This window comes from Hemitrygon akajei, chromosome 21, assembly GCF_048418815.1.
Source record: "Hemitrygon akajei chromosome 21, sHemAka1.3, whole genome shotgun sequence".
Taxonomy (NCBI): domain Eukaryota; kingdom Metazoa; phylum Chordata; class Chondrichthyes; order Myliobatiformes; family Dasyatidae; genus Hemitrygon; species Hemitrygon akajei.
Window position 1 is genome coordinate 55772099 of NC_133144.1, and position 25611 is coordinate 55797709.

A 25611-nucleotide genomic window follows, 5' to 3' on the forward strand; every position below is an offset into this window, starting at 1 on the left:
ACTGTGTGAGGTGCTGCCAACAAGATTTCTCTTCTTGACAGCATGTATCTTGAAGCCACCTGCTGCATTGGTCTTTAATGCAAAGGTGTTGAGTATGAAAGTAGGGAAGTTTTCATACAAACATACAGATGCACGGGGCATTGGTGAAACCACAGCTGAGGCACAAAGTACCATTTTTTTCATAGTTAAAGAAGGACCTCTTTCACTGGAAAGAGGTCAAGTTCAGAACAGGTGCACAGGAATGTTTCCTGCGATAAAGGGTTGATTCATGAGGGAAAGTTGACGTTGTTGAGGGAATATCCCTCAGAACTTGGGAAGAATGGGAGATGACTTCATCGAATCAGAAGATTGTCTTCCCTTTTTGGAAAATCTCAAGCTGGATCAGGGAGAGGGCATAGTTTTAGAATGGAAAATCACTCACTTAATGTGGGAATGCAGAAGAATTTCAAAGTCAAAGATGAGTTTACAGTTATATGCACAAGCACATGTATACACAGATGCATTGAAAAACTTACTTGTTGCAGTACCACATCAGATACACAACATTCCCCAGAAAAACATAAATTTAACATAAATTATACACAAGTTTAACAAGAAAGGGCAGAATTATAGCAATAAAAAGTCCATAATAGTGCAAAGTGATCTTACATATTTTATCTCTGAGGATTGGACATCCACAGAACTCTCTCTTCAAGGGAGCAGTGAAGACTTGAAGCATTGAGGGTCATAGTAGACTTCGGGGAGAAATCGAGGATTGTGGAGAACAGGTGGGTGAGTGGACCTGAAGCCATGATCTGCTGAATTTGCAGCAGACTCAAGGGGCTGAGTGGTCTACTGTTCCTTGCCCTTATGATAGAAAGCACTCAGAGACATGGGAAGACATCTGTGATAATGCAAAGAAAATTTCAGTTTGTCATAGAACTAAAGCATTGCAACTCAGAATTCTGCATAGAGCCCATCTGACTCCAGATCGTGTCTCGAAATTTAAGACGGGGGTTCTCCAAAGTGTTCTAAATGTAAATTAAATACTGGAACTTTCACCCACTGGTTTTGGACTAGTCCCAAACTTCAGGCATACTGGAGTGATATTTTGGGTGCAATGTAAAAGATTCTGAAGATGGAGCTTGAACTGGACCCGGTGTCTTTTCTCTTAGGCTTACCCAGCAGTCATATTATTAATGCACATCAGAAAAAACTTATTAACATCCTGACTTTTCATGCAAGGAAGAACATTTTACTTTGTTGGATATCCGATAAGGCCTCTGGACTTTTTGGTTGGCGTAAATTAATCATGGAACACATTCCTTTGGACTTTTTGACATGTATGGTACACTCAAAAACAAATAGTTTTCATAAAACATGGCAACCTTTTCTGCAGTATGTAGATGTAAACCTGTCTGCTATACTAATAAGGGCTTTTGTATAGGATGTTGTGGTGATGTTTATATTTTGATGGAATGTTCTGATAGCTGATATCTGTGAGGGGAAGAAATGTAAGTGTATCTGGAAATTGAAAGTTTTGTTATGCTGAGCAAAAAAATTTAAAAAAAGAAAGCACTCAGAGAAGTTATTTTCACAGGGTTGTTGAAAGTTAGCATGACATGCATCAAAAACAATATATTTAACAATTATAAAGAATGAAGAATTATATAAAAATAAACTTAGATGTTAAAGTACAGATACAGAATAAAATGTGCATAAATACATAAATACCAGCATGTGCAGTACTTACAATGTAAACAGCATTATAAAAAGTGGTTTGAAGTATTTATGATGAAGGAAAGGAGGTAAGGGATAAAAGGGCTAACTATAACTAACTATAATGTTTGATCAGATTAACTGCCTGGAGGAAGAACTTTTAAGGTGGCATGAAGTGTTTCTTTCAATAGCCCTGTAGCACTGTAGCACTTTCCAGAAGGGAGATTGTCAGAAAGACAGTTTGCAGGGTGGGTTGTGTCCACAATGATCCTTGCTATCCACTTCTTCGTCCTGGACACATGCAAGTCCGGCATTGATGGTAGACTGCAGCCCGTGAGCTTTCCTGCTGTAGTTTTTGTGCAGTGAATGCAGCTGAATCCAGTCCTTCAAATTGACATGTGGGTACAACTGAAAAGGAGAAGCATGCTTGCCTTGGGTTTGACAGGAACTTGCTCACTGTGATGTATAAACACGTGTGTTTGTGGTTAAAAATAAACTCTGCTCAGATAATGGTGCGTTAACATGGCACGCCAACAGCTAACCTGCTGGCTAGTGCCTCCGTTTAAATAGCACAGAAGGAATTTGATATGAAGGCGTGAAGTGACAATGATAATGTGGCAGAGTGAGATTTCTAGGCTTTAATCTCCACACTGATATGTGGTCTCCCAACCATGAAGCTATGCTGATTCTTCCATTAGTGGATTGGATAATTCACCACATTGCTATGACAACTTCTTCCTGTAAACCTGGCGTAGCACTTGGATTCCATTTAACCCCCAAACTTGATGCGGTCTCTCGCCTAGAAGTTGGTTTTGGGCCTAGCATTCTGCTGCGTTTAGAAACTTAGGAGTTTTGCTCTCATTGTGGTGCAGCTTTTTATCTGAAAAAAGAAGAACCGAAAAGTGTGGTAATATGTGGCTGAGTCTGCTCTTTGTGGCCAGTATGTGTGTGTGTGTTGACCAATATCTTGCCTGCTGGCTTATTTAACAGTTAAATACAGCTCCGAGAGGACCCTCATCATTATTTGATCAGTACACAACATTATCAGCCTACATATGAGCCTGTCCTTTTGTTGTTAAAATCCTGGCGTCTAGGTATTGTTGACCTTTAGTACATGGTGGTTAGCTTGTGTTTTGAACCATTTTGGTCAGCAACTAATTAAATACATCATGGTCCATAACTTAAAAAGAGAAGATTCATAGAATTGTGCAAAACTGAAACAGGCCCTCTGCCCTAACCTATTCACAACGACCAAGCTAATCTCATTTACCAGTATTGGGCCCATAACTCTCTTAATCTCTCCTTTCCTCTCCATTTACCTATCCAAATATTTTCTGAACCTTGTAATTGTATCCACTTGTTCCTCAAACCCAGCATACTTGGTGTGAAATATTTGCCTGTCAAATGCTCTTTAATATTTCCTCCTTTCAACTTAAACCTATGACCTGTCCTGATGAAGAGTGTTGGCTGTTTATCCCTCCTCCATAGATGCTACCCAACCTGCTGAGTTCCTCCAGCATTTTGTGTGTGTTGCTCAAGACTTCCAGGAACTGCAGAGTCTCTTGTGTTTAAACCGATGCCCTCTAGCTTAAGTCTGCTTTTTCCTGGGATACAGACTGTGACCGTTCACCCTATATATACCTTGTATAATTTAATAAATCTTACACCACTTGTAAGCAGACTTTTTGTCACTGAGGTCATGGGTTAGGGGTGAAAGGCAAAATGTTTAAGGGGAACATGAGGGGGAACTTACTCAGATGGTGGTAAGAATGTCGAATGAGCTGCCAGCGGAAGTGGTGGATGCAGGTTTGATTTCAACACTCAATAAAAGTTTGGAGTAGTTTTCAGAGGCTGTGGTCCAAGTGCAGAATATTAGTTTGGCATGGACTGGATGGGTAGAAGGGCCTGCTTTTGGACTCTTATCTCTATCTTAGCTTCCTTTGCTACAGGAAATAAAAACCTAGCCTATCCAATCTATCCTTATAACTCACGCCGTCTGGTCCAGGCAAAATCCTTGCGAATCTTTTCAACAACCTCTAAATCTTTATCATATCCTCACAACTAGTTAACGAAAACTACACACAGTACTCCAAGTGGAGTCTCACCAGCACCTTGTACAATGTAACATGAAATCCTAACTCTCGTACTCAACATCATGGCTAATGAAGGCAAGCTTGTCAAATATCTTCTTCACCACTTTGTCAACTTGTTTTACCACTTCCAGGGAACTGTGTAGTTTAGCCCCTAGGCCTCTCTATTCCACAACACTCCCCAGGGCCCTCTGTGTTTGTTAGGAGGCTTGATAACCATTCAGGAAAAGCCAGTCCCATGACTGAATTCAGGAGGAGTTTCCACTGATCCACACTCAATGGTGTTCTGTTTTCCATGCTTATTCCAGGTCAGAGATGAACAGAGCTATCCTCTTCATTATTTTTCTCTTTCTACCTTCATCTTTTCTTCTTTCTCTTTGTAATGTTTAGAATGGGAGTCTGGCCTGGAATGATGATGGTGATGGTGGAAGAGCAAGAGAGGCTGCCAAAGACTTCGCCAAGGTCAGACCTTCTCGATTTTTCTCCTTTCTGTCTCGGGTGAGGGCAAATCAGGGTTCTTAACTTCTCACACTCTCCCTCAACTTCACTGGTCCCACCTCACTCCACTCATTTCCCTACACTCTTACTACATTGACTCTCTCAAGTCATCATCAGCTCCCCCTTGGATTCTTTGGCTACTGTGTAAGTAAGTGGAAAACTAACCCACTTGCACATCTTTGGGATTTGGGAGGGAGCAGAAACATCTGGAGGACACATGTGCGAACATAAGGAGAATGTGCAAACTCCAGACAGCCAACACCGGAGGTCAGGATTGAACCTGCTCTATTGGAACAGTGTGGCAGCTGCACTAGCTGGAGAGCACTGTATGCTCTCTCTCTCTCTCTCTCTCTCTCTCTCTCTCTCACTTGTTCCCACTCTTACTTCCTCCCCTTTTCCTTACTTTTCTTTCTAGTTTTGTTTTTACGTCTCTAAATCCGTACTTCACTCTCTCTATTTTGCTCTCGTCTATCTTGATCACTCTCCTCACGCCTTCCTTAGTTATCCTTTCTCACCTATTTTCTTCTGTCAACCCCCCTCTCCCCTTTCTTCCTTGCCACCCCTTCCTTTTTCTCTCATGCTGTCTCTCTCTCTCTCTCCATCTCTCTCCTGCCCCCTTTCAGCCTTTTCTCTCCCTGCTGCTCCCCTCTTCCACCCCTCTTGCTAGCCCCCTCTCTCTCCCACACACCCCTCTCTCTCATCTCCTTTCTTGCCCTCTCTTCTGCCATCTCTCTCTCCTGTCCTCTCCTCTCTTTCTCCTGCCCCTCTCTCGCCAGCCCCCTCTGCCCTGCCCTCTCTCTTGCTTTGGATCTCTCTCTCTCTCACACACTTATCCTCTGTCCTAACCTTCTCTCTCCCTTGCCTCTGTCTCTCTCTCTCTCTCTTCCCCCACTCTTTCTCCTGACTTCTTTCTCTCTCTCTCTCTCTTCCCTCCCATATTTCTCTCCTGATTTCTTTCTCTCTCCTCCCTACATCATCGCTAATCTCTGATTTCCCCAGTTCTTCCCCTACTCTCACCTCAACCACAAGCGAGTAACCGAGCAGAGCCAAAGGCTTTTGTTTTAAACCAGTGTCAGCAGTTAATTGCTTTCCGCAGAAACATCCCGTAACCATCTCATTCTAGTTCTCAGAGTTCCCGTCAGTTGTAGAATCTTGATTTAATGCGCTGACCTCACAGCAGCACTTTCAACCACTTCTTCCAGAGATGATTTGGCTTTTTCTCGCTGTGGAAGGTACTGGGGATGCTGCCCCTATTTTCCACTTACTGTGGTCACCGGTGAAATATGTCACGAATAATTTATTGTACCGCAGTCATTTTGGAACGTGACTCACAAAATGGAAACTGAGCAGACCACTTGGCATCATAGTTATTCTGTTGTGCAGTGATTATAGTTGATTTTGTCTTTTTAGTCCTTAAATTCACTTTGCATTCAAATCTCTACTGTGACTGGTTTTGAACGTATTCATTCTCTGAGCATTCAGGGGCCATCTTAGTTAAGAGGTTTCTTCCCCTTTCTGCATAGATACCCAGATATCCTCAAAATTAGTCAGGTTTATTATCACTGATATATTTGTAAAAATTGTTTTTTGTGACATCAGTACAGTGCAAGACATAAGTTACAATCTGTATCAATAAGTCAATAAATCAATACAGAGTATAATAGAGGACTAGTGAGGCAGTGTCCATGGGTTCATGGATTGCTCAGGAATCTATAGAGATAAGAATTAGCTTTATTCACTTATAGATCGAAACATACAGTGAAATGCACAATTTGCTTCAAATCAAATCAGCTAGGATTGTGCCTAGGGCAGTCCCACCAATATCAACACACTTCCAGCACCAGCGTAACTTGCCCACAATGGTATGTCGTTGGGATATGGGATGAAATCAGAGCACCCAGAGGAAAACTAAACGGTCACGGGGAGAATGTGCAAATTTCTTACAGACGCCGGCGATATTTGAAACCCCTTCAGTGACTGCTGAGAAGCAATTGTGCTAACCACCGTGCTACCGTGTTGCTCTTGAAACGCTGCAAAGCTGTTCCCTAAATCATGTAGTGTGAGTTTTCAGGAAGTTGATGCTGAGGTTATTATTGAGCTTTGCATCTTTTTCCCAGGGTTGAAATGTCAAATACTAGAGGACATCTATTTAAGGTGGGAGTGGGAATTTAAAGGGGATGTGCGGGGAAAGTTCCCTCTCCCTCTCCTCTCCCCCTTCTCTCCCCCTTCCCCCTCTCCCCCTCTCCCCTCTCCCCCTTTCCCTCTCTCCCCTCTCCCCCTTTCCCTCTCTCTCTCTCTCTCTCTCTCTCTCTCTCTCTCTCTCTCTCTCTCTCTCTCTCTCACTCTCACTCTCACTCTCACTCTCACTCTCACTCTCACACTCTCACTCTCACTCTCTCTCTCTCTCTCTCTCTCTCCCCCCCCTCCCTCCTTTCACCAGGACTGGTGTTCAAGTGGCTGTTAATAGACACATGGATATGCAGGATATCGATCATATAGAGGCAAAGGAGATTTTGTTTAATTTGTCAACGTGTTTGTAGCCTGTTTTTGTGTTGTATGTGATTCGATTGTATGTACAACAGTTGATTGTGTTTATCCTGAAGTTTTAGTCCATAATGCTAAAATCTCCATATTTCTGGCCTATACATTTTGAATTGCTAATGCCAAAGTATCATCTACTCATCTTATGACCTGCACAAGATGTAGAGCTGGATATCCCTGTACTCTTGGACCAGAGGACATAGTCTCAGAATAGAGGGATGTCCATTTAGAGCCATGAGATGAGAAGGAATTTCTTTAGCCAGAGGGTGGTAAATTTGTGGAATTTGTTGCTGCAGGTGGCTGTGGAGGCCAGGGAACTGAGTGCAACTAAGTAGGAGACTGATCTTGATTTGTCAAGGGGTGAAAGGCTATGGAGAGAAGGCAGAGGAATGGGTTGAGAGCAAAATTGATCAGCCCTGTTGAAATGGTGGCGCAGACTCGATGGGCCAAATGGCCTAATTCTGCTCCTAAGTCCTATGGTCTTATGGTCTGGAGTTGAACAAAGGATCTCTCCTGATTGGGCAGGATTGGGTTACAGCTTGGAACATGGAGCCAGGGCTTTATGTGTGAGGTTGGGAAATTCTGAGGGGGTGAGAAAAACATTGGAATCTTTTCCTCAAGTTAACACCAGATCATTTGTTAAATTTTGCTAGGTCACTGGAGATGTGAGTTAGCAACCAGGGATGCTTCCCAGGGTTGAGATGTGTTTCTTACAGCCTTTGATTTCTTTGCCATTGTATGACCAGTTTTACACATATTCCCCCATGTTCCACATTCTCTGAAGTCTGTCCCAATTGCTGCTGTGTTAGTTAAAATAAATCCCCTTGGGTTTTATGGTAAAACACCTTTTCTGACAGGTATGACATCTTGATTTTAAATTTGGGCTGAAAGTGTTCATATCTCTGATACATTGATGATTGAAAGAATGCAGAGAAAATTTACAAGGACGTTGCCAGGATCTGAGGACCTGATTATTCTTTTCCATAGATATTGTCTGACCTGCTGAGTTCCTCCGGTGTTCTGTATGTGTTGTTTTGAGGACCTGAGTTATAAGAGAAAGGTTGAACAGATTGGGATTTTATACCCTAGAGCAGGGGTTCCCAACCTGTGGTCCATAGACCACTTGGTTAATGGTAAGGTCGGAAACCTTTTATGCCATAGAGCATGAGGGGAGATTTCATGGATGTATACAAAATGATAGGGCAAATGCAGGCAGACTTTTTCACTGAGGCTGAGTGAGACTAGAACTAAAGCTCATGAAACTTTTAAGAAAACATGAGGCGGAACTTCTTCACTTAGAGGTTGGTGAGAGTGTTTAACAAGCTGCCACTGAAAGTGGTGGATGCAGATTCAATTTCAGCATTTAGCAGAAATTTGGATAGGTACACGGATGGGAGGGGCATGGAGGGTTGTGGTCTGAGTGCAGGTCAATGGGACTAGGCAGATTATTAGTTCAGCACTGGCTAGATGGGCCAAAGGGCCTCTTTCTGTGCTGTGGTGTTCAATAACATCCGTTCCCTGTTCAACCAAGAACATTGCTGGTACGTGACATGAGAAAAGAATATGCAAATCAGGGGAACCGTAAAATCGTACATTGCTGAATAGCTGCAGTCAAATTCCTCAGAAGGCAGGTTTTCATTACTCAATACAGTACTCCCTACAACATCAACAATAGAATGACATTCTCATTACACATTTTCACTTGCAGACCCCCATGCAGTTCTAACTTGTGCTGGAGATTTGATTGACTTGGGTCACTTTTAAAAGGGAAAAGCAAGATCTTGAATTAGCACCAAACTCTGTCTTTGGTTACTCAGATGATATATTGAGCAACGCCGGACTTAATAGAACCCCATATTGAATGAACCAGCTGCCAACTGATTTATTATTTGTTATATATTGTGCGGCTGGTAATTTCTAATTTCTGTGTTTACCAAAAGTATTCAAGTGAGCTCATGAGAATTAAGCACTGGCTCTGTTACTAGTTGCAGAAACACCCAGAGGGAACTTCTGGATTGCTGCTACAGGAATGTGCATTTGTCAGTAGCATGGGAGTTTTGGAGTGATTTTCCATCTATGTTTCACTAGCGGGAAAGATTTGGATGCCAGAAATGGTTAGCATTACTTGAGCATTAATTTAGTACCCAAGTATTCCAGCATCAGTTATCTTTATTACTTAATGAAAGACCATGAAAATGAAACACCCAATGAAATGTCTCGGCTCAAAATGTTGACTGTTTATTCACCTGCATAGACGCTGCCTGATTTGTTGAGTTTCACCAGCACTTTGTGACAATTGAGTGGCTTCTTTATTAGATATACCTGTACGCCTGCTTATTAATGCCAGTATCTAGTTGGCTAATCATGTGGCAGCAACTCAGTGAATGGGGAAGAAATGTGATCTAAGTGACTTTGACGGTGGAATGATTGCTGGTGCCAGACAGGATGGTTTGAGAATGGTGCGAGAAACAAAACCCATCCAGTGAGTGGCAGTTCTGTGGGCGAAAATGGCTTGTTAATGAGAGAGGTCAGGGGAGAATGGCCAGACTGGTTCAAGCTGACAGTAGCTCAAATAAGCACGCATTACAACAGTGCGGTGCAGAAGATCATCTCTGCCCGCACAGCACATCGAACCTTGAAGTGGATGGGCTACGGCGGGAGAAGACCACGGGAGAAGGTACAGGGGGTACCTCACAACGTGGCCATTCATTGTGTGTTACTATAAAAATATGTCTTCCTACTAAACAAATGGGATCAGTTGTGGTTGCTGAGCCCACTTCCATGAATAGCATACTACGAATGATTGGTGATGGTGATTCATTGATGATAGTGTCTCATCACTAACTGATTATGGGATAGAGAGGTAGGCTAAGTAGATGTTAGTATTGAATACTCAAAACAATAAATTAATTGATGGAAAGCTATAGGAACTCAGGAGGTGAGGCAGCATCTAGGGAGGGTCAGTTGACATTTATAGAGTTGAGACCTTTTCATCTTGGCCTGACCTAAAACTTTCAGAATCAGAATCAGACTTTAATCGCCAAGTACCTATGCACATACAAGGAATTTACTTCCGGCAGATGTTGTCTCTCTGCTCATAACAATAATAATGATAAATATAAATGAAAATATAGATTATACATACAGGTAGTGCAATCCAAGTAATAGTTAGCCGACAGTTAACCGGCAGTTAACTGTTCAGCAAAGTGACTGCAGTAGGGAAAAAACTTCTCCAATGCCTATTAGTCTTAGTCTGGAGGGATCTGAAGCGCCTATCAGACAGAAGCAGATCAAACAGTCCGTGCGCAGGATGGGAGGAGTCCTTTATGATGTTCCCCGCCCTCTTCTTCAACCTGGAAGAGTACAGGTCCACAATAGAGGGCAGGGAGGCTCCAATGATGCGCTCGGCAGACCTCACTGTGCGCTGTAGTCTGGTTCTATCCTGCTTGGTGGCGGCTCTAAACCACACAATGATGGAGGTGCACAGGACAGACTCAATGACTGCAGTGTAGAACTGCAGCAGCAATTCCTGAGGCAGACCGTATTTCCTCAAGAGCCGCAGGAAATACATCCGCTGCTGGGCCTTCTTCAGGACGGAGCTGATGTTCTGCTCCCACTTCAGATCCTGAGAGATGGTGGTTCCCAGGAACCTGAAGTTCTCCACGGTGGACACAGGGCTGCTGAGGACTGTGAGGGGAGACATAGCGGGGGGATGTCTCCTGAAATCCACTATCATCTCCTTTGTCTTGAGCGTGTTCAGCTCCAGATTGTTCCGACTGCACCAGAGCGCCAGTTGGTCCACCTGCTGTCGATATGCAGACTCATCACTATTCTTTGTCCATTTCCCACCATAGACGCTACCTGACGCACTGAGTTCCTCCAGCATTTTGTGTGTTGATCCAGTTCCCAGTAACTGTGGTCTCTTGTGTCTCTGTTAAATTAATTGACATTATCATCCCTGTTTTTTATTCAATGTTGGTACTGCTTCTTATCAGTCCCTCATTGACCATGAACTGAACACCCGTCTTGGGGCAACAGACACAAAAACGCTGGAGGAACTCAGCAGGTCAGGCTATGAAAAGGAATAAACAGTCAATGTTTCAAGCTGAGACCCTTCATCATGGAGAGGGTTCAAAGGAAGTTCACAAAAATGATTCCTGGATTGAAAAGCTTGTCATGTGAGGAGTGTTTGATGGCTCTGGGCCTGTACTCTCTGGAATTCAGAAGAATGAGGGTGACTTTATTGAAACCTATCAAATGTTGAAAGTCCTTAATAGAATGGATGTGGAGAGGATGGTGGGGGGTCTAAAACCAGATGACACAGCCTCAGCATAGAGAGGTGCCCCGTTAGAATGGAGATGAGGAGGAATTTCTTTAGCCAGAGAGCAGTGAGCTGTGGAGGCCAAGTCTTTATGTATATTTAAGGCAGAGGTTGATAGATTCTTGATTAGTCAGGGCATGAATGGATATGGAGAGAAGGCAGGAGATTGGGAGTGAAAGGAAAATGGATTAGCCATGATGGAATGGCAGGGCAGAATTGAAGGGTTAGCATCGTGGTTAGTGTAACACTTTATAGTGCCAGTGGCTCGGGTTCAATTCTACCGCTGTCTGGAAAGAGTTGGTAAGTTTTCCCTGTGGTCGCATGGGTTTATTCCGAGTGCTCCGGATTCCTACCACATTCCAAAAACATTCCTCTGTCTCCAGATACATGTGACAAAACTAATCGAGTCTATCTAAGTGATTGAAGTAGTCATAGTATTGTTAAACTGTAGTGGTTAGTGTTGTGCCGATTGGTTCGAGAACAAATAGTTGAAGGTAAGTGGCTGTTCATAAACCTGGTTATGTGAGACTTCAGGCTCTTTTTTGAACTCTTGCTCGTGGTAGCTGTGAGAAGAAGACATGTCTTCAATGGTGGGGATCTTTGATGATGGATGTTGCCTTCTTAAGGTAATGCCTCCTGTAGATACTGCTGATTGTGGGGCAGATTCTCCCTCATGCTGCCCTCATTACAGTGTCTTCTTTCGTTCTCTCTCTACAGCTCTACGAACTGGACAGCGATCCCAAGAGGAAAGAGTTCCTGGATGATTTATTCGTTTTTATGCAGAAGAGAGGTGAGTCTGACTTTGTGTTTCCAATGTCTAACGCTTTGCCTCAGTTTTGGAATAGAAATTTACCTTGGGTTGGAAGTTCTGCCTGTTATTGAAGCCCTCTTGAAGTCAACAGAGCTGAGCATTAGGCAGGGTGATGAGAAGAGTCACAGCAGGACTCAAGATGAGTTTCTACACCTATTGACTTTCTCGCTGGAGTACAGATGAAAAGAGTTGTGCCAAATCAACCATGTCTCATTAGGTGGCTTTACAAATTTGGCATTGATCTTCCACTGGAGAATCTGAGTTGAAATCTGAGCTGTTTCTCTCTCTATGAGCTGTGAATTAGAATCAGATTCAGTATCACTGACATAGTGAAATCTGTTGTTTTGCAGCAGCAGCACAGTGCAATGCATAAAACTATTACTATAAGTCGAACCTTCAAACCTATGTTTGATTTTGAGAAAAGATGGGGTTCATTTGCTCATGGCTACTATTTGAGTTAATTGATAGATTTCTTCCATGATCTAATTGAAAGTTTTGGTATAATTTTTTTTTGGCTGGCGGTTTGATGTTTATTTTTAGAAGCTTTTTGTATGACGCATGACTCCGGGGTTGAACACCTAATGAGTTCTTTTTTTTCTCACTTTCTTCTTGCTTTAGTAGGGTTTTTTCTTTCTCTTTTTTTGTGTCACTGTATTTTTCAATCCTTAATATTTTTTTCCCCTTTGAGACATTGTAAGTGTTACTTACTTCGATGTACTTTTGTTATTTTGGATGATAATAATAATAATAATAATAAAAGGATTTGAAAAGAAAACTATTACTATAAGTCGTACATAAAATATAAGTAGTGTGAAAAGAGAATAAAAATTGAGATGGTGTTCATGGACATTCAGAAATCTGATGGCGGAGAGGAAGAAGCTGTTTCAAAAGTGTTGAGTGTGTGTTTTCAAGCTCCCGTACCTCCTCCCAATGGTGGTAATGAGAAGAGGGCATGTCCTGGTTGGTGAGGGCTTTTAATGATGAATGCTGCCTTCTTGAGACACCGCCTTTTGAAGACATCCTCGGTGGGGACGCCTGTGCTCATGATGGAGCTGGCTAAGTTTACAGCCCTCTGTAGCTTTTCCCGATCTTGTGTGCCGAAGATGAGGGAATGTGTTCGATCATTTAGTTTGTAGCATCTTTAAAGAAAGCGGTTTTGTTGGCAATAACCCTGAGAGCAATCAGGTATAAAAAGAATTATGTGGACTGTAACAGAACAGAAGTGTGCTATTCGGCCCGTCTGCTCTCTGTTGGAATTTATGTTTTGTATGAGCCTCCTTCCATCATCAGAGGGTGTGGTGATTGGCTGTAACATTGGTGGAGAGAGTGTTGCTGGTAAGTAAGGGAGTTCTTATGAACAGGAGTCCCTGCTCATGATATTATTATCTTAGGAGGTCCCAGAGATGTCCAATAGTGATGACCCCTGGGATACAGTGGGCAAGATTTCCCTGCAGTATCCTAAGGATTTATGGGATGTGATGTCACCCCATGGAAGTCATGCTCAGGGACACAAAGAGATCCTAACCATTGCTCAATTGAAAATCCAGGGTGGTTGGGGTAATCTAGAAATAGTTGTCAATGTGGAATGGGATAGGAAAAATAGATTCTTCATTTGGTTCTCCAACATGAAAGATAAGCTATGGTGTGTACACGTATGTGAGCATGTTTATGTGTGGGCTCATGTACACAAATGTGTGTTTGTGTTGTGTGTCTTTGCACACTTGGACATTCCTGTACATACTCATCTGCACCTCTATTCTGAAGCTATTGGAGTTGATTTCTTGCTTTGGTCTGAGAAATCAACCAACTGTTCACTGTTGTTTCCATTCATTTAGTTCCACTGATTGTGAGCAGTTTTTGGGCCTCCGTATTTCAGGAAAGATGTGCTGGCCCTGGAGAGGGTCCAAAGGAGATTCACAAGAATGATCCCATGAATGAATCATTTGACGTGGTGCATGTTTGATGCCTCTGAGCCTGTACTTGATGGATTTCAGAAAGATCAGGCGGGGTCTCACTGATGCCCGTTGGATACCGAAAGGCCTGGGTAGAGTAGATGTCGGAAGATATTTCCATTAGTAGGCAAGTGTCGGATCCAAGGGCACAGCATCAGAACAAAGTTTCTTTCAAACTGAAAAGAGGAGACATTTCTTCAGGCAGACAGTGATGAACCCGTGGAATTCATTGTCACGGAGAGCTGTGGGGGCCAAGTCATTGGGTATACTTAAAGCAGAGATTGATTAGTTCTTGAGTGGGAAATGGATTAAGGGTTATGGGCATGAAAAAAATTCAGTCATGATTGAATGACAGAGTAGACTCAATGGGCTGAATGGCCTAATTCTGTTCTTATTTCTTAGGGACTGGTGGGCACAGCAGTTTGTTCATCAGTTTAATGTATTAGTGTGCAGATTATGTGTACAGTTTTTAACCATTAGACCTGAGTCCATTGAAATAAACTTGTAAAGTTCACTTAGATTCTGTCACTCTGGGCAGCAAAGTGAGCAATGAGTAGAGCTGCTACCTTACAAGGCCAGGGACCTTGTACTACTAAAGGGACTAAAGGTTATTGGGAGAGGACAGGGGAATAGGCTGCCATCTGTTGCCAGTGGAAGTGATAGATGCAGTAAACTGTAACATTTAAGAGGAGTTTGGATGGGTTATGGATAGGAGGGGTATGGAGGTCTATGGGTGCAGATGGTTGGGACTAGGTAGAAGACCAAAGCAAACACACAAGAAGCTTGAGGAACTCAGCAGGCCAGGCAGCATACATAGAAATGAATAAACAGTTGACTCTTTGGATTGATGCCCCTTTCTCAGGACTGAGAAGGAAGGTGCGAGATACCAGAATAAAAAGGTGGGGAGAGGTGAAGAAGGCTGGCTGGAAGGTGATAGGCGAAAACAGGTTGGTGGGAAGGGTCAAGGGCTGGAGAAGAAGGAATCTGATGGGAGAGGAGGATGGGCAATGGAAGGAGGAGGGGATCACGGGTAAAGAAATAGGCAGGTGAGAAGAGGTAAAAAGGTCAGAGTGGGGAATAGAGGAAGTTGGGAGGGGGTGGGGGGGGGGGGGAGTCAGAATCTTCTGCCCAGGATAGAAGTGCCAAATACCAGAGTGGATGGCTTTAAGCCGAGATGGTGAATGCTTAAGGGAGATGTTGTACAGAGCAAGTTTTTACGCAGTCAGTAGTAGGTTCCTGGAACAGGCCATTTACAAGGCTTTTAGACAGGCACATGAACAGGAAGGAATGGATCACATGCAGACAGATTGGATCAATTCTACTTGGCATCGTGGGAAGTACTAGTACTGTGGACTGAAGAACCTGTCCTATGCTTTACTCTGCTCTATGATTAGCCGATAGGAGTCACCACTACAGTTGAACTGAAAAGTCTTCTCACCCACACCTTTAGCAGCTTGCCCAGGCTGTTCGATTCACACCTTTGAAGTTATTTTTGTCCCCATTAAAACGAGGAATTACTTTCAGTACATATTACAGGGATTTTATATTTTTCAAAGCAAATTAAGATAGTCACATGCAATTTAAAAGGTGCAATTGAAATCAGATCGAGGTTAAGTGTGGAGTATGCGATCAGATGGTTTAATACTGGACATATCCTGCACTCTCATTCTGAATCTAGCTCTGTCCTGCTAGTAGAAAGTTTGTGAACCATGCAGAATTTTCTCTATTTCTGCATAAATATGACCTGAAATGTGATCAGATTTTCATGTCAGTCCTGAAACTAGACAGAGAGCCCAATTAAAAAATAGCACAAAAACATTATACTTGTTCATTTATTTACTGAGAAAAATGATCCAATATTATATGTATTTGTTGGAAAAAGTATATGAACCTCTGGGGTAATGCCCTCTACAAAAGCCACTTGGAGTCAGGTGTTCCAGTCAATGAGATGAGATTGGAGGTGTGGGTTGTAGAGGTGTCCTGCCCTCTAAAAAAAAAGACAAAGTCAGTTACTGACAGAGCTTGTTCTTCTCAAGAAGGATCTGTTTATGTGCACCATGCCTCAATCAAAACAATTTTCAAGAGGACCTTGGAAGAAGAATTGTTGAGATGCACGAAGCTGGAAAAGGCTACAAAAGCATTTCTGAAGTCCTGAATGTTCATCAGCCCACGTAAGAGAAATTATCTACAAATGGAGGAAACTCAGCACTAAAATTGCTACTCTCTCTAGGAGTGGGCATTCAGTAAAGATCACTCCAAGAGCACATCATCAAATGCTGAAAGAGGTGAAAAGAAGTCCAAGGATAACAGTAAAAGACCTGCAGAAATCTCTAAAACTTGCTGAAGTCTCTGTTCATATGTCCACTGTAAGAAAGACACTGAACAAAAATGGTGTTCATGGAAGGATACCATGGAGGAAACCACTCCTCTCCAGAAAGATATTGCTGCACATCTCAACTTTGCAAAAAACCACCTGGATGTTCTACAACAGTTCAGGACAATATTCTGGCAGAAATGCACATCGCTATGTTTGGAGGAAAAAGGGCAATGCACACCAACACCAAAACATCATCGCAACTGTGAAGCATGGTGGAAGGAGCATCATGGTTTGGGGCTGCTTTGCTGCCTCAGGGCCTGGACAGCTTGCAATCATTGAGGGGGCAATGAATTCAAAATTGATCAAGACATTTTACAAGAGAATATCAGGGTAGCAGTCCGTTACCTGAAGCTTAATGGAAGTTGGATAATGCAACAAGTCAATGATCCGAAAGACGAGAGTAAATCAACAACAGAATGGTTAAAAGAAGAAAATTAGTGTTTTGGAATGGCTGAGTCAAAGTCCTGACCTTAATTCTATAGAAATATTGTGGAAAGGCCTGAAGCAAGCAGTTCATGCAAGGAATCCAACCAACATCCCAGAGTTGAAGCAGTTTTGTCGGGAGGAATGGCCCAAAATTGCTCCAGGCCAATCTGCAGGACAGATCAACAGCTACCAGAAACGTGTGGTTGAAGTTATTGCTGTACAAGTGGGGTCACACCAGTTACTGAAAGCAAAGGTTCACATACTTTTTCCAACAAATACATGTAATATTGGATCATTTTTCTCAATAAATAAATGAACAAGTATAATTTTTTAAATGTAATTTATTTGATTGGGTTCTCTTTATCTAGTTTGAAGATCTGATCACATTTTAGGTCATACTTATGCAGAATTAGAGAAAATTCTACAGGGTTCACAAACTTTCTAGCACCGCTGTAGCTGTTTCACTCACGCCCGGCAAGGTGTGACTGTTTGTGTTGGGTTCGGATCAGGCATGTTTGGTGTGTATTAAACATTCAGGCAAGTCAGGCACAGCTCACTGTTTTACCCAACCTGGGGTCATTTGCTCAGTTTTACACCAGAAATATATTTCGTCCTAAAGTAGTTCAATATCATGTTTGACGTTGTGACACTGTAGGTCGAAAGTAGGGGGGAAAATTCAGTCCAACGGCTTAAGCTACGTTTGGATTGGTCACAGATGTGTCAGGTTTTGATTGGGCGTGGTAGAGCTGGGGTTTGATTGGCTGTAGGTAGGTCGGGTTTTGATTGGCAGTGGATGAGTCAGATTGGCCATGGGTTCAAATTGGTTTTCCATTGGCTGCCGCCAGACTGGATTTTAATTCTGAAACCAAACAGGCTACTTTCTTAATCTCCTAGCTGCCAATCCCTTTTAATCCATCTAATCCAAAATATTGTCCCCCTCAACATCTGATCCAGTGCCACTTTGGAAGCCACCCTTCAAACAATGTTTTCCAGATGCTACGCACTCTGTGTGTACACCAGTTGTAGATGGGGTCCTGATTCACACTGTGTGTACACCAGTTGTCGACAGGGCCCTGATTCACACTGTATGGACGTCAGTTGTGGACAGTCGTGAATCATATGGAAGAGGCCATTTAACAATATGTCTTATTGCTCTTTAGAAGAAGATGATGGATCTCCGGTCGCTACTGGAAGTGCAGGGCACCGCAGTGTTAATGATTCGTTATGGATTTGGCCCCATTACCTTGTTAGATGGAGCTCCTTCCCATTCCTGTCAGAGGTTTTATTGAGACAGCCAGGGGTGGGACGGCGGATTAATGAGCTCAGAGCTGTTTACATTAAAAGGTTCATTTTGTGTGGAATTCCGCCCTTACACAGAAAAAATTGCGTGGTGTGGGGGAAGGGGTGAGAGATCGGCACCAGGCGCAATCCTGCGGGAATCTTGCTAAGCCCTGGTAGCTGCAGTTTGCACTAACTGATCCGGGGATGCAGTAGCTCTCACTTGTTAGCTTCCCCTGGCTGCTGAAAGGACTTTATCTGACAGACAGTGATTGATGAGGTCTAGCAGTAGTTACCACACTGGAGATTTGAAGTGTTCATGTTACTGTCTCCCTATAAATATAGTCAGTCTGCGTACCTCTATCCTCCTGAAATTTATTTTATTTAGCGATACAGCACGGAGTAGGCCCTTCCGGTCCTTTGAGCCGTGCTACCCCAGCATCTTCCAACAAACCTGATTATCCCTAACCTAATCACGGGACAATTTACAATGACCAATTAACCTACCCGGTACGTTGTTGGAATGGGAGAGGACACTGGGGCACCCAGGGAAAACCCATGCATTCCACAGGGAGGACATACAGAGACTTCTTACAGGATGGCACCGGAATTGAACTCCGGAACGCCCCGAACTGTAATAGCGTTGCGCTAACTGCTACATCTCTGTGGACAGGCGCTGTTTTAAAAGAATGCTGCTATGTTAGAACTTTTCCAAAATGTTCATGAACACCGCCTGTGCGTAAGGAGGAGGGCTATTGCAGGAAATTACATGGAAACCAAAGACCGTTTGGCCCATCTGCTCTTGCCCAACCCCTTCCTTTCTTCTAGACTAATCCACCTTCACTTTAAACATGTTGTACTTAAACCAGTGAAGTCAAAGAGTTATATAGCACAGAAACAGGCTCTTAAGCCCCTCATCTGTGCTGATGAAGTTGCCTTCCTGAGCATTTGCCTTCTTTTGACCCATATCCCTATAAACCAAGGATTAATGGTAAGGCTCCATGGTATGAAAAAGGTCGGGAACCCCTGCTCTAAACTTTTCCAATCCATGTACCTCTTCAAATGTCTGTTAATCACATCTGTACCTTAATCAAACCTTCCTTTAGTCTAGTGAACAGCAATACATGTAATACTCCAAATGCAGTCTCACCAATGTCAAGCACACTTATTACATGACGCACCAATTCTTGCACTCAGTATATTCAAATATCAATGCTATGAAAATTGGAAGGTTTCTGGGTTCAAGCTCCACTCTTTCCTGTGCAGTTCTGGTGACCTGCCTGCAGGAAAAATACCAATAAGATTGAAAGAGTGCAGAGAAAAATTATAAGGATGTTGTTGGGATTTGAGAACCTGAGTTATAGGGGAAGATTGAATAGGTCAGGACTTTATTCCCTGAAGCATAGGAGAATGAAGCAAGATTCGATAGAGGAATGCAAAATTATTTGGGTTATAGATAAGGTCATTGCAAGTGGGCTTTTTCAGATGAGATTGGGTGAGAATAGAATTAGAGGTCATTTGTTAAAGGTGAAATGTTTAAGGGGAACATGAGGGGGAACTTATTCACTCAGAGGTGATGTGAGTGTGGAACAAGCTGCCAGTAGAAAATGGTGGTTACATTTAAGTAAAATTTTGATAAATTCATGGATGGGAGAGGTATGGAGGGCTATGGTCTGGGTGCAGTTCGATAGGATGATGCAGAATAATAGTATGGCTCAGTGTAGATGGGCCAAAGGGCCTGTCTCTGTGCTGCTGTAGTGCTCTATGACTCTTGAAGTATGAGTGCAAAGATCTATCAGTACTGGGGGAGTGCTACACTATCCTGTGTGGGGGTTTGCATTCCAAGTGCTCGCTCAGCTGATTTTAAAGGACCCTATGATTCTGTTTTGAAGACAGATATTGGGGTGGGAGGGAGTGGAACTGGAATTCTCCCCGATGTACTGGCCAATCTTTAATGCTCATTTAATGTCATTGTCAGAGATAATCTGGTCATTATCACATTGCTATTTGTCGGAGTTTGTTTGCACAAGCTGTCTGCTACATTTTCTGCGTCACAACAGAAACAGTAAAGCGGTATGAAATGCCCTGAGATGGTGAACTGTCCTATATAAATGCACGGCTATGTTTGTATTGCATAGCTGGCAATCCACACCATTTAAACAGAGACCATTTTTCAATCATTAACTAATACAAATTCCTTGGACTGGCGTTCTATTTTCCCAGTGTTGTTAAGGTATAATGGTCAGAAATTAATTCATAACTTGTTTTAATTTCCTATAAGATAGCAGGCCATTCAGCCCTTTGATTCCTTGCCTGCACTCAGAAAAGTCCTATTAGACAGAATTAATTCATTTTGTCTCATGTGCGCATCAATTCTCCCATCACGTATGAAAGATATCAATGAGTTTGAAAGGGGGCAGAGAAATTGAAGACCTGAGTTGGAGGGAAAAATTGAAAAGGTTAGGATGTCAATGTTGAAGGGTCTCGGCCCAAAATGTCAACTGTTTATTCATTTCCATAGATGCTTGCTGACCTGCTGAGTTCCTCCAGCATTTTGCATGTTTTGCTTCAGAACACCGGAACACTACAGCACAGTACAGGCCCTTCAGCCCTCGATGTTGTGCCGACCCATATATTCCTTAAAAGTAGTACTAAACCCACACTACTCTGTAACCCTCTATTTTCCTTTCATCCATGTGCCTGTCCAAGAGGTTCTTAAATACCTTAATATTTTAGCCTCCACCATCATCCCTGGCAAGTCATTCCAGGCACCCACAACCCTCTATGTAAAAAACTTACCCCTGATGTCTCCCCAAAACCTCCCTCCCTTAACTTTGTACATATGCCCTCTGATGTTTGCTATTGGTGCCCTGGGAAACAGGTACTGGATATCCACCCTATCTATGCCTCTCATAATCTTGTAGACATCTGTCAAGTCCCCTCTCATCCTTCTACACTCCAAAGAGAAAAGTCCCAGCTCTGCTAACCTTGCCTCATAAGACTTGTTTTCTAATCCAGGCAGCATCCTGGTAAATCTGCTCTGCACCCTCTCCATAGCTTCCACATCCTTCCTATAATGAGGTGACTAGAACTGAACACAATACTCCGTGGTCTCACCAGAGATTTGTAGAGTTGCAACATGACCTCTCTACTCTTGAATTCAATCCCCCTATTAATGAAACCTAGCATTCCATAGGCCTTCTTAACTATCCTATCAACCTGTGCAGCGACTTTGAGAGATGTATGGACTTGAACCCCGAATTCCCTCTGTTCATCTACACTGTTAAGTAACCAACCATTAACCCTGTACTCAGTCTTCTGGTTTGTCCTTCCAAAATGCATCACCTCACACGTATGCTTTATTCCCTGGAGAATGAGAGGAGAGTCTATAGAATGGTACAGGATTAAGAGGGGTGAACGTATGCTGGATTTCTCCCCCCCCCCAAGTCTGGGTGAGACTAGAACTAGAAGTCACAAGTTAAGTGTGAAATGTAAAATACTTACAGAGAATCTGAGGGGAAATGTCTTCGTTCAAAGGGTGTTACGAAATGACCAATCAATGTTTCAAGCCGAGACTCTTCATCAAGACCTTTGTTAAGTCCTAATGAAGCGTTTCGGCTCAATATGTCGACTTTTTATTTTCTCCAAAGATGCTACCTGACCTTCTGAGTTCCTCCAGGATTGTGTGTGTTTTTCTCAGGATTTCCAGCATTTGCAAAGCCTGTTGGGCCATAGATACCACTTAGGCCACTGGCAATGAAACGAAGCCTGTAAGACATAAGAGTGGTTATAACAAGTTTAAGTGTGTATGTAAACATTTCACATGTTCCCAATCCTGAACCAATTGGCTTCATGCTCATTTTGGCTCACACTTCTGAGCCCAGCTGTCTCCAGTGTTCCCAATCCAACCTCGCAAATACATAGCTGGTAACCCTCAAAGTGATAGAGTAATAAAGCACAGAAACAGTCCCTTCTGCCCAATTTGTCCATGCTGACCAAATGCCAAACTGAGCTGCTACCACTTGCTCGTTTCGCCCATTTGCTTCTATCCCTTTTCTACCCATGTACCTGTCCAAGTTAATTTTAAATGTTGCTATTATACTTGCCTCATGACACCTTGTCTGGCAGCTCATCCATATATACACAACAACCTCTGTGTGAAGAAGTTTCTTCATAGTAGCACACACAAAATGCTGGAGGAACTCAGCAGACCAGGAGGTGCTGTCTGGCCTGCTGAGTTCCTCCAGCATTTTGTGTGTGTTGCACGGATTTCCCGCATCTGCAGATTTTCTCATGTTTGAAGTTTTTCTCAGATTCGTTTTCTTAAATCTGTGCCCTCTAATTTTGATTCCTTTTGCCAGGGAAACAGACTGTAATGCATCCACAGTATTCATACCCCTCACAACTTTATATCAGCTCACTTTTCAGTCCCTTAGTCTCCAAGGCGTAAAGTCCTAGGCTGCCCAGTCTTTCCCTGAGTCAGCAGAACACAAGGACTGTGTGTACCTGGGATGTAGAGGGAGCTGTATGGAGAACTGATGAGGGCTGGCCTTCCCCTCAGTGGAGTCTGGATCTTACTGAAACGCGAGTTATTCTTAGAGCAGGGGTGACAGACGTTTTTGAGAGCATGCGCCCAAATTGTCGATAATCTCCGAAAGATTTCTCTTGCAAGTCATGGTAACTTTGAACAGAGATTATTGTTGATTAATGAATTAGTAACAATAATTATGGACTTTTTTTTATGGAAAAAGGAGGCCTGTTGCATATTTACATTGTTTTACTCTGAATAAACTTATAACAGAGACAAATTTAAATAATTGAAACATTTTAGATAACCTGTTCAAAAATTATTATTAATCTGAAAAATAATGTCATTTCTAAATTACTGCAACCATTTACTATCCAAATACTGATGTGTACACCAGGTTTGTGAGGATTTGAAAACATATCATCCAACGTCACATGTTCTTATAGCTGGCGCCAGTCCAGCGTGAGACGTTCCTGTAAAAACATCACACTGCTCTCCAGTTGTAAAAAAAAAACATTCTTTGCTTCATTTGGCAGTAGAGATGATCATTATGTGTCTTTTAATTATGAGTGGGAGTTAAAGAATAAAGGGGTGACACTGCATGTCCCGTGTGAACAGAATTTTTATGTGTGCCTTATTGGGCACACGTGCCATAGGTTCACCATCCCTACTAGAATCGAGAACGGTGGGCAGATGGATGGTGAGGAGACTTCTTCATGCTGCATATTTTTGAACTCTTTGCCTAATCTGAGGTTAAGTATTGTTAAGTTTTGTGTTTTGTTATTGTTATTGTTAAGTATTGGTATTGGTTTATTATTGTCACATCTACCAAGACACTGTGGAAAATTTTATCTTGCATACTGTTAATACAGATCAAATCATTACATAGTGCATTTAGCTAGAATAAGGTAAAACAATAACAATGCAGAATAGAGTGTAACAGTTACAGAAAAAGTGCAGTGCAGGCGGACAATAAGGTGCAAGATCATGACAGGGTAGATTGCGAGTCCAAGTGTCTATCTTATAGTACCAAGGGTTTGTTCAGAGTCTGATAACAGTGGGATAGAAGCTGTCCTTGAGCCTAGTGGTATGGGTTTTCAGGCTTTTGTATTTTCTGCTCGATGGAAGAGGGGATGTCTGGAGTTGGACATGCTAACTGCTTTACCGAAACAGTGGTAGGTAGAGACAGAGTACATAGAGGAGAGGCTGTGCCTGTTTTGGACAGAGAGGAGGAGAAATATATTTCCACTTAAGATAACAGCCCTTTAGAATACTCCAGTCCAGAAGAGCGTGAGTGATAGATTTTTAGAAAGTGAATCGGGAGTAGGGGTGGGAGTGGTGAACGCGAGGACTGAGTTGAGGAGTGGATTTCAGACCCAGCATGGGCGGTGATCTGACTGAGTGGTGCAGCAGCTTAAGATGCCATGTGCCCCTCTCCTGCTTCCTCTGATGCCTTCATACGGTCTCCACCCCCCCCCCCCCCCCCGAGCTGAAATCTCCCCTGGTTGATGAGTGTAACATAGATTTTGAAAATCAGTGATGAGCTGGTTTCGATTGACTTTAACCACTCCAAACAAGGGGTCAGAGTCTTTTTTTTAAACTTGAGATTAACATCTTTTTCAAGAAGCCATGAAACTTAGTTGTAGTTAGGAAGGGCTCTGACGTAATCTTGTAAATGAACTCCAAGCTGCGTAATCTGTGGGTCAGACCTTTCAGTAGGTACATGGCAAAGTATTCTCTGTACTAAATGTTCAGTGGGGCTTCCAGTCTTGGCCCGAGCAGAGAGGTGATGATGAGTTCAAAATTGCCATAAACTGCTTCCTCCTGTGTTTTGTTTTACCCTGGAATTGGTGCGCCAGGTGGAGAAGACGGGTTTGGGCAAGTTGGCCATCATCAGTCAGAGCACTGAGACTAAAAGTTGGGAGGTCACAGTGTTGATGTACCGGATGCTGGAGAGGCTGCAGTTGGAGTATTGTGTTCAGTCTTGGTTGCGCTGCTATAGGAAAATTGCTATTAAGCTGGAAAGTGTGCAGAAAAGATTTACAAGGATATTAACAGGACTTAAGGGAGAGGTTGGTCAGGCTAGGATTTAATCCTTAGAGCATAAGAGACATGGATGAAACAAAAATAGAGGGCTATGTGGGAGGGAAGGGTTAGATTGATTTTAGAGTAGGTTAAAAGGTCAGCACACCATTGTTGGGCTGAAGGGTCTGTACTGTGTTGTGCAGTTCTATACGAGACTGGGAGGTGATGCTATAGAGGTATCTAAAGTCATGAGGAGTATAGACAGAGTGAATTTATCCAGTCTTTTTCCAGGGTTGGGAAATCAAGAACTAGAGGGATAGGTTTAAGGAAAAGGCAGGAAAAGGTGGCATGAAGTACATAACCGGAAAGGAATGAACACTGTGAGATCTTTCAATTTCATCCCTATTTGATAAGAGTGGTGGCATCCCTAAACAACTAGAGAGCACCGCCTCAGAATAGAACAAAGATGAGAAGGAATTTCTTTAGCTGGAGCGTGGTGAATCTGTGGAATTCACTGCCACAGAGGGCTGTGGAGGACAAGTCATTGGGTATAGTTAATGCAGAGCTTGATATGTTCTTGGTTAAAGGTGTCAAAGGTTATGGGGAGAAGGCGGGAGATTGGGGTTGAGAGGGATAATAAATCAAATATCGAATGGTGGAACAGACTCAGTGGGCCAAAATGTCTACTTCTGCTCCTATGTCTTATGGTGTAATGGTGACACCATCTAAAGAAAGTGCTTTGGAGAGTGTTGGGAGTAATGTTGGTTTTGACATTGTGGAAGATTCCGAGTGAGTGTGAATTCTTCATGGGCTGAAGGGCCTGTACCGTGCAGTTCATGTGCTATGTGCAATGTTGTACATGCAGTGGCCACTTTATTAGGTATCTCCTATACCGAATAAAGAGGGCACTGAATATGTTGTGTGTCTGTTTGTTCTCGGTCTTCTGCTGCTGTAGTCCATCTACTTCAAGGTTCAACATGTTGTGCATTCTCCGCTCTTCTGTTGTAACGTGTGGTGATTTGAGTTGCTGTCACCTTCCTGTCAGCTTGAAACAGGCTAGCCATTC

The 25611-nt window shown here is 42.8% G+C and overlaps 1 protein-coding gene across 5 annotated transcripts in view; it reads left to right on the forward strand.

Moving 5' to 3' along the window:
• The window catches only part of LOC140714315 (AT-rich interactive domain-containing protein 3B-like), a 238305-nt gene that overhangs the window by 96209 nt on the left and 116485 nt on the right, over positions 1-25611 (forward strand). For 3 of the 5 annotated variants that reach the window (XM_073025454.1, XM_073025457.1, XM_073025455.1), the window contains 2 exons: positions 4179-4250; positions 11866-11938. In XM_073025454.1, coding sequence (XP_072881555.1) covers positions 4179-4250; positions 11866-11938 — 145 coding nt within the window. The remainder of the gene's footprint in view (positions 1-4178; positions 4251-11865; positions 11939-25611) is intronic. The other 2 variants (XM_073025456.1, XM_073025459.1) reach the window with 1 other exon arrangement.